Raw genomic sequence first — 13,099 nt, 5'->3', positions numbered from 1 at the left:
GTTTTCTGCACTTTAGTGAAATAACCATTTCTTTTATCAAAAATTGTAATCCACGGTGTCTCATAATGCCTTTGTTTTACGTATAAAATGATGTTCAAATAATATTCTTTTTTTTATTTGTCAGACCAAATTTTGGTGGGATAATGATAATTACTGTGTTGATGCCCAACCCGAAAAAAGTAATTTGACAGTTAAGCTGAATTCCAGCAACATAAATATAATTATAAATAATGCATCAAAATTCATATACTTCCTGATTTAAGAAAGGTATTTTACTGTGTTTCATAAACAAAAAGAACTGATCATTAACAGTGATTTAAAAAAAAAAAAATCAACAGTGCCACTTTTTCCACAAGTGTACAAATAAAGAACAATAACATGGATTTACATTCAACAGTAAAGCTTACAGTCAACTATAGGAAATAGTTGCATTTGCATTCACATATACGAGCAGAGAATAAATATATATTTGGGGATTTATAAGAGCATAGGGCATACATACAGTACTTTATTTTCACCTCTTGGATGTTAGTAGGATCAGTAGATCATAATCTCAGTAAGAAAAGTAAAAATCAAGTCGTGAGGGATTGTGGGAAGGGAACACTATGGCATTGTACATTTCTAAGCTTAGTTTATTTTTTTTATTAATATCTATAGGAGAAATATTTTGAAGTGGCATCTGTATATGTGGACAGGTTGTTGGAACATATCTTGTGTATTCAAAGTGCAGATAAATTTGAAACGGATGATGTGGTTGCAATTGTTAATAATACATGCAAGAGACACCCAGAGGGATCTGAGCAGAGAAACCCATGATTGGCAGATGGCTGACATAATACAGATGTTTTAGGCAATTTCTCTAAAGCACTTTAATAGCAGCACCAGCAATTATAGTTCATAATGGCTGTAGATTAGGTTACGTTTGCTAGGCAATAGGGCACGATATTTGTTTGTACCAATAAACCTTTCCCTCCGTCAACCGACATACATCTTAAGTAACGAAAGGTTTTCCACTTGTGGATGCGATATGGAGAATTTCCTGAACATTTCAGAGAAAATGAGGCAGAATAAAATATTAAACAAAGTGGAACAAGGACTTTTAACAGGAAAACTTCACCACTGGTCACTTTTTTTCTTGCTAATCCCTCTTATATTGAACCTTAAACAACATTCTTTCTGATGCAATGCAGAATACCTTCAAAGTGTGTTGCCTTTGGTTTGCTACAAAACATACATGTTGATATCTGAAAGGGCAGTAAATGCATGCCTCACTTTTAATTTCCACATTGGACAATACACATACAGAAGATAAGAATTCATATGAAGGTTCAAGAAAGAAAATGTCCAGCCCTCACCTTTCTTGGATTTTTCTTGCCCATTTTGAAAATCTGAGAACTTGTTTCACATCATGCTTCTCTTTTGTTCATTTTGTCCATATATTTTTCATAGTTTATAGCCCTTCTTGCCTTTTGCATTTTTTCTTTCCTTTACGTAACTTCTACCTGCACATAAGTATTTCCAATCAGATACGAGATTCCCTTAATCAAACACAAACCTGTCCTGTAAATGTCATCAGTCTCACAAAAAAAACATACACTACAATACCATTGCAAAAATGGCAACCTATTATTGGAAGCTATAAGGTTTTTCCCTTTCACAGGGGTCAAAACCAGCTTGCTATTTGCAGTTTAGATGTTGTAAACAAGTGAGAGGAAACGGTTTGCGTCTTACACAAGAAAGCTTGCAAGACCAAACCTTTTAAGCATGTTAAACTGACGTGAACTTCTCAATTGGATTTCTGAAGTCTGTGCACACAGAAATGTGTGTTAACAGTAGGAAGAAGTTGGAGCTGCTACATAAGAAATATTTGCCATTGTTACAAAAAATTCTATCTCCTCACTGGTCACTGTTGTCAGTGGCACTGTTTCCCTTCTCTTTTTTCTCTTGGTTTTTGCTCCCCTGCTTCTTCTTTTTCTTCCTTTTCTTGGTTTCCTCCTTTTTGCCAAAGGTTATGAAGTTACCTTTGCTTCCTTGGCTGGCCTGCTGATCCTGTCGAATGGAGATGATGGCCGGAGACCCCGGGATGATAAAATTGTCGGGGAAGTCAGGTGGAATTGGTGGAACTGGTTGTTTGGGGTTGCCAGGTCCATATTTGAAGGTCCAGCTGTTGCTGTTCACACCTGCTCCCACTGGAGGAGACACCTCTCCCGCTTCAGGCTCTGAAAATGGAAAACAGTATTAAGAGATATTAAATTTTAAAAGAACTGCACAGTATTACTATAAAACTACAACTTTTCTAATTTCAGAATTAGGAAAGTTTGTTTGTTTGTTTATTTCTCACCCGCCCTTATCCAGGGCGAGTTACATATTAACATACAAAATAAAAGATTTATATTTATCATACGAAACACTTTAGAGACACACTATAACAAAATACAAACTTACATATCAAACCAAATTACATATAACATACACGTTGCGTCAACAACGGATATTTTTTTAAGGCCAAAACTGGACAAACCCACACATACATCAAAATATAAAATTCCATAAGTCATATAACATGCCTCAATAACAGACATCAGTAAATCAAATAAAACAAACCAGACCATTGAACACCTCCGTGACCAGCACTCAGTACTCAAGATAAGGAAACAGCTATCACGTGTATTTACAGAATGGCTGGATTTATCTGAAATATTTTTTTAACAAAATAATTATTCCTCTGACACAGGGGTTCTAAACCAGTGGTGCCCCACCTCCAAGAGATGCAGAAAGAGGTCATGCATGGTACAGAGAAGGGTCTTGAAAGCTGAGGCAATTTATTGATACCTTCTAGACAGAGTGAAGACAATTATCAGCGTAGTTATTGGTAGTAGCTGGTTTTAAGAAATGTTTGGACAAGTTCCTGGAGGAAAAGTCCATAGTCTGTTATTGAGAAAGACACGGAGGAAGTCACTGCTTGCCCTGTATCGGTAGCAAGGAATATTTCTACACCTTGGGTTTTGGCCAGGTACGAGTGACCAGGATTAGCCACCATGAGAATGGCTACTGGGCTTGATGGACCATTGGTTTGACCCAGTAAGGCCATTCTTATGTTCTTATGTACTACTGTAATTTTCGTAACATATTAGAAGTTAGCACTGTTAGCAGCTAACAGAGATATGTGTAGCTGTTGGTAATCGCTAGTGGACATGTGGTTTAAGGAAGAGGGTGTGAGGGTTTCTTTGATCAATTAAAGGGGTGTGGGAATCAAGCAACGTTAAAAACCCCTGTTCTAATGCATCTCTGCAATCATCCCCAGTTTTATATACTGACCAGTTGTTAAGGGAGCTTACAGTTTAGCTTTAAGCTGATAACAGTGGCTGAGCGAACCCTTATACAGTAGTTACAGTGGGCTGGGGATGGAGGGGGGGTTAGAATGTGAGGGTTGGTAGTGAGAGCTGGAGGCTGGCAGGGATTGGTGGTTGGGGTACTAGGACAGGAGGGTTGGTTGTTAGGAAGGGTGAAGGGTGATTGATGGAGGAATGGTGTGGGATTAAGGGTGATTTTGGCGGGTTAAATCATTTTGGGAAGGGTGGGAGTGTGGGAAGAGGTGGGTAGGAAGGGTTAAATTTGTTCCCTTCCCGCCCTCCCAGTTTTTTGGGTTGTTTGGTTTTGGTGGGTGGTGGTTGGGTTGGTCGCAGCTTTTGCGGAAATGTGTTATGGGGGCGAATTGTGGACAGTGTGGCTTATGAAGTTATGTATTTTATGTGCTTATTCTGCTCATGTGCAGAACCGCCATGGGTGGCCGGCATGATTCTGCGATGCCGCGAGTCTTGCTGGGGGAAGTGGGGTTTGCTGGAATGTGATGAATTTGGTGAGCTGAGCTAGTTCGACACCGAATAGCTCAAAGGTTTGTGGTTGTTAAGCTACACTGAATTATTTATGTATGAAAATGTTATGTTTATATGAATTTATATGTCTTTATTTAGTGGTGTGTATATGAGGAGTGATGCGAATGCCAGTGTTATATCAATGTGTGGTGAACAATTTGCATTATTCTACACAGGCCCTGATTTCTAACATTGTGAAGCCGCAGAAAAAGATATGTAGTTTATTATTTCAGGCGACTTTTTATGCTTTTTTTGATCATGTTTTTTATAGGCATTTGCAAATAACACATAGAGAATAAACAATTCTATATTAAGCAATATTCCAATACAACTGAATACAAAGGGGTCCTTTTACTAAAATGCACTAAAATTTGCAATTGTTGCAGCTAAACACAGGATTCTACTGCGCAGTAGCTGCAGTATTTGGGGGCTTTCCCACTATTTTTATTGCAGGTTGTGCATGAATGCTGAGATTTAACCAGGACCACTTACTGCCTCCTATTTAGGAAGCAGTAAGTGGTTCCATATTAACTCTGCATTAGCCAGTTAGCGCATGGTAAGTGCAACATACTAACTTCAGTATCACTAGGGTTACCAGACATCTGCGCATGTGCAGATATAACGCGGTGACATCACACCCGCGCATGCATTGATACTGTCTAGAGGCGGAGCTGAGGGCGGAACAGGACACGACAGAGGCGGAACTGGGCGATCCTGGGGGCGTGGCCATGGGTCCGGATTTTCCCAAAGGAAAATTGGGTAACCCTACATATCACCCTCAAAGGATCAAAATCTGAAAAATGCAGTAACTGCAAAAACTCTTAATATGGTTGAGCCTGTTCCGCACATTAAGGGCCAGATTTTGCAAATGGCGCCTACATTGGCGACTGCCCACAAAAACAGCGTCATTGGCGACTGCCTACAAAAACAGTGCCATCCTTGTGCCAATCACGCGAATCACAACTACTGTTAAAACATAGGCACTGGAAATGTAGGCCAGGGTTTCAAAGGCCTACATTACCGGTGTCTATGTTTGACATGAATCACGTCTAAGGTCATTTCCAGCTGAAACCGTACCTACTTTGATGTGATTCCAGCGCCTACATTTTTAATGACATTTTAATTGGTTTTAAACAATGCAATCAATTACTGTGCTGATTAAAGCTAATTAAACCAAGTAAATTAGATGGCGGTAGGGTGCCTACCGCTGCCTAACTTATGGCGCCATTACTAGTTTCAAGTTTCAAGTTTATTCATGTTTTTTGATTAAACGCTTATCCAAAGGTACTAAGCGTTGTACAAAGATTAAAAAAAAATAATAATAAATAAATAACATTAACATTTTAAGAGATTAAACATACATAATTCTTTATGAGACATACTTGGATAACTACCTTATTAGCCATGAGAGACAATAGGAAAAAGGGGAAGAACTACAATTTTTAAGAAAAGGTACATAGATGGTAAACACATAAGGGGTGGGAATGAAGAATTGCTGGCATAGATATATATATATATCAAGTTTGGAAACTGTTAAAATTATCAATACTAGAAATTGTTAAGATTAATATGTATTGTATTTTCAGTTAAAAGTAGTGCATTTTCAGTTAAAGGCATCTTTAAAAAGAAAGCACTTTAAACTGCTTTTGAACTGCGGATTTAGTTTGGTTCTTAAATATAGAGGAAGAAAATTCCAAATCATAGGAGCTGTTACGGAAAAAATAAGAGTATGACAAGTTCCAATTATTTTCAGGGAAGGGCTCTAGGGGGGTCATACGGAATCAAAAGTCTATCTATAAATGCCGGGGCTTTGGTTTGAATAGTCTTGAAAACAAGAAGAGCAATTTTGTATGTTATCCTATGTATGACAGGCAACCAGTGAGCTTTTTGTAGCAAAGAGGTGACATGGTCAAATTTTTTTGCGTCTGAAATTATCTTAATTGCTGTGTTTTGAATAAGTTGGAGACGTTTAATGTCTTTTAGGTATGTCCCCTTTAATAGAGAGCTACAATAATCCAATTTAGAAATCACCAAAGAATGGACCAATGTGTTAAGGGACTTATCGTCGAGAAGGGGAACCAATGATCGAATCATCCTCAACTTATAAAAGCAGTTTTTAACCAACGCACTGATACGTAAGTTTGTTGTCTATAAATAAATCAGCCCCTAACTGCGTGTTAAGGGCTGTAGTTCATTACACTCAAAATTATGCACTTGGAAACCTCAAACCTACTACTGAGAGGGGAAGAAGAAGGGAAAAAACAAACCATTTTCCAGTGCCTAAAATATCAGTGCTAAAATCACGCCTATGGAGGCGCTTCGGGCTGCTGAATGTCACTGTGGGCATGGCTAATGCCAGAAGTAGCATTAGGCAGCCTAAAGTGCCTCCGTAGGTCTGACTCACATCATAGGTAGGCACTGGAAATGATTGACAAGCGATCGGTGGCTGCTGACCACAACGCTGGTTACAGAATCTGGGCTTCAATGCAGAACATGCCTACTATCCACCCCCTGTCCTGCTCCCAGTGCTCAAAAAATAAATTCTATTTTTTAGCACGTGAGTAGTTCCTGCTGATTCTAAAACTGAGCAATGCTTTTTACCACAGCTTAGTAAAAGGACGTCTTAAACAGTTAAGCTGAATTTCATAACCGAAGAGTTCCCATTGTACATCAGGAAATTACACTTTTTCCAGTCTTATCAAAGAATGTGTCCTTTTATCCATAAAATGAAGCAAAAAGGTCCCAGTTCATTTCTACCCAGGGCAAGCATCTAGGTCGGGGGTGTCCAAAAGGTCAATTGCAAAGGTAATGCGAGTCGATCACAGAGCCCATCCTGGGCTCCGTGATAGACTCGCATTGCCTTTGCATTCTCCTTGCTTTCCCGACACTGGGGGGAAGGCTTGTGGGCTTGGTGCTCGTGCAGTCGCTGCACGCGCCTGGCCTGTTGCAGCGTTGGGGAAGCAGGGAGAAATTGGCGGTGGTGGATTGGGGGGGCAGGCAGGGCCGGATTTAGATGAAAAGAGGCCCTAGGCCAGGGGTGTCCAATGTCGGTCCTCGAGGGCCGCAGTCCAGTCGGATTTTCAGGATTTCCCCAATAAATATACATGAGGTCTATTTGCATGCACTGCTTTCATTGTATGCTAATAGATCTCATGCATATTTATTGGAGAAATCCTGAAAACCCGACTGGATTGCGGCCCTCGAGGACCGACATAGGACACCCCTGCCCTAGGCTATTCCACTTATGAGGCCCTTTCACCTCCCATTTTTAAGTTTGTAAATTACATGAGAGATAATAAAATACATCATTACTGTGATATATATCAATATGTTAAATGAAACATGTTGTTATTGGTACTAACCTTTATAAAACATGTGACACGGATAATAAATAAAAAAAAGTCCAGAACACTTATTTGGACATTTATTCTCAGCACCATATATAGTATTTGTAACAATAACTAATCAAACATAACACACAACATTGCCCCTTCCTATGTCCATAGTGCCCCAAGTCACCCCCCTCCGATGCCCGCCTGCCTCCAATCCCCCTTCCATTGAACACCCCCCCCATGCCATCCTGCCTGCCTGTCTGCCTTCCATTAAACCCCCCCACCCCCCTCCGATACCAGCCTGCCTGCCTCCCATACCCCTTCCACTGAAACCCCCCACCCCACCCCCACCCCCGATGCCAGTTTGGGCCGCCCTGTCCTGACGGATCCACATTTTGCTTCTCTCCCTGTGGGGCTGGGCTTTGCCCAGCTGTTTCCGGACTGACGTCTTTCCCTCCCAGATCCTCCTCCAAGGGCGAGAAAAAGAAAGGGAGAAGCCAAGTTGGCGCCCAGTTGCAACCGGAGCCGGTTCCGATCCCGAAGCATAGAATTTCTCCTTATTTTCGGTTCAGTGTTTTAGTGTTCACTGTTTTTAGAATAGTGTAATTTTAATTTTGCTAACAATTTGAATGTAGCCCCTCTTGATCTTGAGGCCCAAGGCTGAAGCCTAGTTAGCCTATAGGAAAATCCGGCCCTGGGGGCAGGGAGAGAGAAAGAAAGACAGATAGAAAGAAATAAATGGGGGGCAGGGAAAGAGAAAGAAAGAAAGAGGAGGGGGCAGAGAGAGAGGAAGAAAAAGTTAGGGGAGGGAATGGTGTGTGTCGGGTGGCAGGGGGCAGGCAGGAAGAGAAGAGAAGAAGAAAATGTTGGACTCATGGAGGGACAGAGAGAAATGTTAGCTGGGAAATGGAATGAGATCAGGAGGAGAGGAAGCATGCAGGAGGCAGAAAGAAAGAAAGAGAAATATTGGATTTACAGTTAGAGGAAGGAAGTTGTGACAGGGAAGCCCCTGTCCCAGCCAAAAGAACCACAAACCCCAGCATGCATCATGCCCTGGTCCCAGGAAAACCTGGCATGGAGCCGGCACAGCCAGGAAGGGAAGAAGAAAACCTGGTCGTAACCCAGCCTAAGAGCCAGAGGGGGAGGGCATTTGAACCTAACTCGTCCCCCTATTACTCCTTTCCTCCTTCTCTGAAACCTAAACCCAACTCAGGAGGGGGTGGGGTTAACACTCAAGGTGTGCAGGTCAGAAAGCCTCAAATACAAACCAGGGGAAATCAGTTGATGAACTCAGCTGGGGCTAATCACAATCAGCCAGCCACCAGCAGGGAGTGCAGCTTCCAAGGAGCTCCTGTTGCTATCCAGGAGACAGCCCAGCAGGCGGGAGATTGAAATCCCTGGACACTATCTTGCCTTGCCAGACAAACCCTGGGAGGGTGGACCAAAAGACTGGCCTTGGAGAGGACAGGTTAGCAAGGAGCTTACATGCAGGCAAGGAGGGGGTTGGGAAGAACCACCTGGGGTCACGGGGTGGAGAAGCAGCCGTGGCTATGACTCTAATGACTGGGAGATGAACAGCCTTCCTGGGGAAAGTGAGCCTGAGGAAGACATGGACATAGGGGAGTGTGAGATATGAGAGGTCTTGCCCTTTCCTCAATAATCCAGTCTAGGCTAATTGAAGACCTGGACACTAGCAGTGTTTGAAGCAGGGTCAGGGTAATCCTGGCCAATTGAGAAGTAAAGGTCAGAACTGTTTAGCTAGCTTACCTCTGGAGAACTTGGAGGGGTAAGAAGCTCCTGAAAGTTAGCCCAGGTTGGGCTGGGCTACGTTCATTAACCCTGGACACGTTTGGTGTGGGAGAATTTGGAAGCCAAACCTTGGCTTTGTTTCTGTTGGGAGGTTTGGGAGGTTAACCTGCTTTATTTTATGGACCTGGAAGCTCCAGGCAGGGCACAAGAACTGAAGCCCCTGTTGTGCTTGGTGGAGGAAAGGGTGAAGAACATACTATATGTTCCAACATGTTTCTTTTGGGGTTTTTTTGAAAACTTTAATAAACCTGGTTCCAGTTCCTAAGAAATCCGTCATCCGGGTTTTTGTTCATCCAGCCATATAAAAGGCGCATTAATAAATCTACCTGTGATCTGAGCCCGGTTTCCCACCTACTCAGGGACGGGCCCGGTCACAAAGTGCAACCTGAGACTCATGAAATCACCAGACAATGAAGGTAGGAAAAATGATTTTATTTTCAATTTAGTGATCAAAATGTGTCCGTTATGAGAATTTATATCTGCTGTCTATATTTTGCACTATGGCCCCCTTTTACTAAACCGCGATAGCGGTTTTTAGCACAGGGAGCCTATGAGCATCGGGAGCAGCGCGGGACTATCAGCGCAGCTCCCTGCACTAAATACTGCTATCGCAGTTTAGTAAAAGGAGAGGGGACATATTTGTCTATTTTTTGTATAGTTGTTACTGAGATGACATTGCATATTTTAAAATCATCTGCCTTGACCTCTTTGGGGAAAAAAAACCAACCTAATATAAATTATAATTAACATTTTCTCTGCATACAATGTTTTTTGTGTTTGTTTGTTTTTTTATTTTATTGTTAGTAGATCATTTTGACTTGGTCATTTTAAAAGTAGCTCACAAGCCAAAAACGCGTGTGCACCCCTGATCTAGGTCTTTCTGATAATGTCTGGCTCTCCGTGACATCCAATCCCTGCTATGTTTTAGTCTGCCGGTATGGTATAAAACATCATTTTAAAAGTTTAAAAGAAAAATTATTGAAAGAAATATTTAAAAAAGTTAGCTTTCCTAGTCTGTGCATAACTGTAAGATCATATATCAGTGCTGTGGGCATGCATTACAACTTTCAGAATACCTGCTTATAGTTACAACTCTTTGATGCTTGTCACACATTCTTGACAGTTCTAAAAAGCTAGCACTATAGGATGAAGTTCATAATACATGAAATTCCAGAAGCTCTTTAAACTGTGCTTAATTGCAGGCTATGCTTCTTTATATCACAAGACATTGTCTCACTGCAGTGGGAAATCTATCCAGCAGGAATAGTATGTCTGTGCTATTTTTTCCCCCGTGCTATAAATGATCGTTGCTTTTTCTGACGTATTGTGCTGTATTGTTTTTGAGACCATAATCCACAACCAGCGCAATCTGGTGTTTACTAGAAGCAGGTGGCATTCATGCTCCATAAGGAAAATATCACCCGTATTCTGTGATTTGTCTCTTTGTCTTTCTCTCCTGCTTTCTTAGAAATCCTTGTCAGGAGAAAGCAGACTGTGAGAAGCAGATGTGCTCTTTCAGAAAGAAAGGTTCAGTTTCCCCTGCAGAGAAATTAAAGCACCCAGGTCCTGACATGCTCGAAAAGAATTTCTCCTCCTCCTAATCAACATTTTGCCCCTTTTAAGCATTACAGGGTCATTTCACTAAAAGCTTTTGACAATTTCAATTATGTGGAATGTTTCATTGAAAAGGCTTTGAAAAACATTTTATTTTTCAAAACAGACTATCTGAGCTTTTCCTGTCAGCATAATTACAGTGTCTCACTTTGCAAAATATGGCAGTCTATTAGAACTAAAAATGGTATAAAGGCAAAAAGTGAATCGCGGACAGTCTGCAATTAATCTGATTAATCTTCTGCTTGGTTATTTTATTGCTGTCTCCACACTGACGCTGCAGATGCTTCTCGCTGAACTAATGAATAATTTTGCAACATAAAGAATTTGATATTCCCAGACTTGATTCATATCTGAAAACCGAGTGCAAAATTCAGTATTCAGATATGCAAACATCGAATGACTCCTAATAAAGATTTGTTAAATAAAATTCTAGGTTTGTTTTGTTCTTAAGGCCTCTTTTACAAAGCCGCGCTAGTGGCTGCTGTGCGGCAACAGCCCCAAAGCCCTTTAAATCTCTATGGGCTTCGTGGCCGTTAGCGCAGCACAGCCGCTAGCACGGCTTTGTAAAAGAGGCCTAGAGTAAATTTTATATATTTTTATATAAGAAAAAGGACAAAGAGACAAAAATCAAACTAGTAAAGAAACATGGGACAAGGTCACAATGACTCCTATAACAAAATGTCACTACTATACAAAGGGGGTATTAGACTTTTTTTTATTTAACACATGTTCCTGCTGCCAAAATTGTGAAAAGTTCCTAACCTTAGCAATGTGTGTTAAGGAAAAGATGATGGGATTTGATATCCTGCCTTTCTCTGGTTACAATCAAATTAGTTTACCTATTATATTGAGGTACTCATTTTGCACCTGAGGTAATGGACAGTTATCCCTGCCTATCGTGAGATAATACATGAACACATATACAAATGCATTTTTTTCAGTTCATGGCCAAGTACTCTGGAACTCACTTCCTGTAACCCTATGTCTTCAATCCTCCTTTGATAAATTTAAATCAGGCCTTAGATCTTCGTGCTTCTAGGACTGGGTTGAGATGAACTGCTACACTGGCATCAAGTCCAAGAATTCAAAATGCACTAACCGTACTCTAAATATTCTAGAACTTCAGTGTACCTCTAGTTGGGAAAAGGGAACAAGCTGGCATGTTGTGGATTCCTATAGACGAGGTGCTACCCAAACGTTTGGGGAATTCAATTGTAAAAAAACAATTTCTTACTGAAACTCCTAGTTTCCACCGTCTCCTTCGAAGTAGTCCCCTTGAGAATGTATACAGCGATCCCAGCGTTTTTCCCATGAGTCCATGCATCTATGGAAGTCATCTTGGGTGAGTGCCTTCAGGACCTCCTGCAATTCTGCCTGGATCTTTTCAATCATGTTAAAACAGCACCCTTTCAATCATAATTTCATTTTGTGGAATAGGAAAAAAATCACAGGGGGGGCAAGGTCAGGTGAATAGGGAGAATGCATAATCGGTGTAATATTTCTAGAAGTCAGGAATTGTCGAACAATGAGGGATGTGTGAGTGGGTGTGTTGTCATGGTGGAGCACCAATTTTTGTTTTTCCACTTGTCTGGGCCGAAATGCGTCTCATGTTCAATTCGTCCGACAAAATTCGTTGAATTGACCCATATGACTGTCCTACTATGTCACAAACATTGTGGATAGTTTGCCTACGATCTGCAAGGATAGTCTCAAGAACTTTAGCTATGGTTTCCGGTGTTGTGCCTGTTGACGGTAATCTGGAACAGTCATCGTTGTAGACAGATGTCCATCTGTCCTTGAAGCGTTTGTACCAAAGAAAGGTTTTGCTTTGGCACATGGCATTATCTCCAAAGGCTTCCTGGAGTATACAATGGGTTTCTGCAGCAGTTTTTTTTTAAAGTTTGAAACAAAATTTGATGCAGATTCTTTGCTCAGTAAAATTCGTCATATCGAAATCCGCCGAGTTACTAAAACACAACCTTACAAAATTGCACAGAACAAAACAACGCAACCACTCAGCTGCACGCCCGTTGGCATACTGATTCACAAAGCATACTGCTGGACACCTCTAGCGGCGGAAGGGCATACTATATCCAGTTTGTATGCGCTATTCACATTCCCTGAACTTTTGGGTAGCACCTTGTACTAGGGTTACCAAATAGCTCCAGAGAAAAGAGGATGGATTGAGATATCCGGGTTTTACTTCCATTGCTTTCAATAGAAGTAAAACCTGGATATCTCAATCTGTCCTCCTTTTTCTTGAAACAGATATGAAGTAATGTGCACACAGGTGATTATAACACACACTTTCTTACACTTCTCAGTGCTCAGAGAACCGTTTTTAGCTTATGAGACCGCTGGGTAAGCAACATTTTTTTTAGCCCACTTCTGATACGGCTTAGCAAGAGCGGTTGAAGTAAAAACAGACATGGTGGAGGCAGAATTAAGTTTGCGTTGATGTGCGTTCTC

The 13,099-nt window shown here is 41.1% G+C and overlaps 1 protein-coding gene across 4 annotated transcripts in view; it reads right to left on the bottom strand.

Annotated features, from left to right (window-relative positions):
- Positions 1-341: 341 nt before the first annotated feature.
- Positions 342-13,099, bottom strand: part of LOC117351714 (protocadherin alpha-C2-like) — a 101,975-nt gene continuing 89,217 nt past the window's right edge. For all 4 annotated transcript variants that reach the window (XM_033927452.1, XM_033927451.1, XM_033927450.1 and 1 more), the window contains exon 4: positions 342-2,219. In XM_033927452.1, the coding sequence (XP_033783343.1) occupies positions 1,897-2,219 (323 nt within the window). In that variant the 3' untranslated portion in view covers positions 342-1,896. The remainder of the gene's footprint in view (positions 2,220-13,099) is intronic.

This window comes from Geotrypetes seraphini, chromosome 18 (assembly GCF_902459505.1).
Source record: "Geotrypetes seraphini chromosome 18, aGeoSer1.1, whole genome shotgun sequence".
Classification (NCBI taxonomy): Eukaryota; Metazoa; Chordata; class Amphibia; order Gymnophiona; family Dermophiidae; genus Geotrypetes; species Geotrypetes seraphini.
The sequence above is the reverse complement of the archived record's forward strand: the minus strand, read 5'-3'. Positions and strand labels throughout refer to the sequence as shown.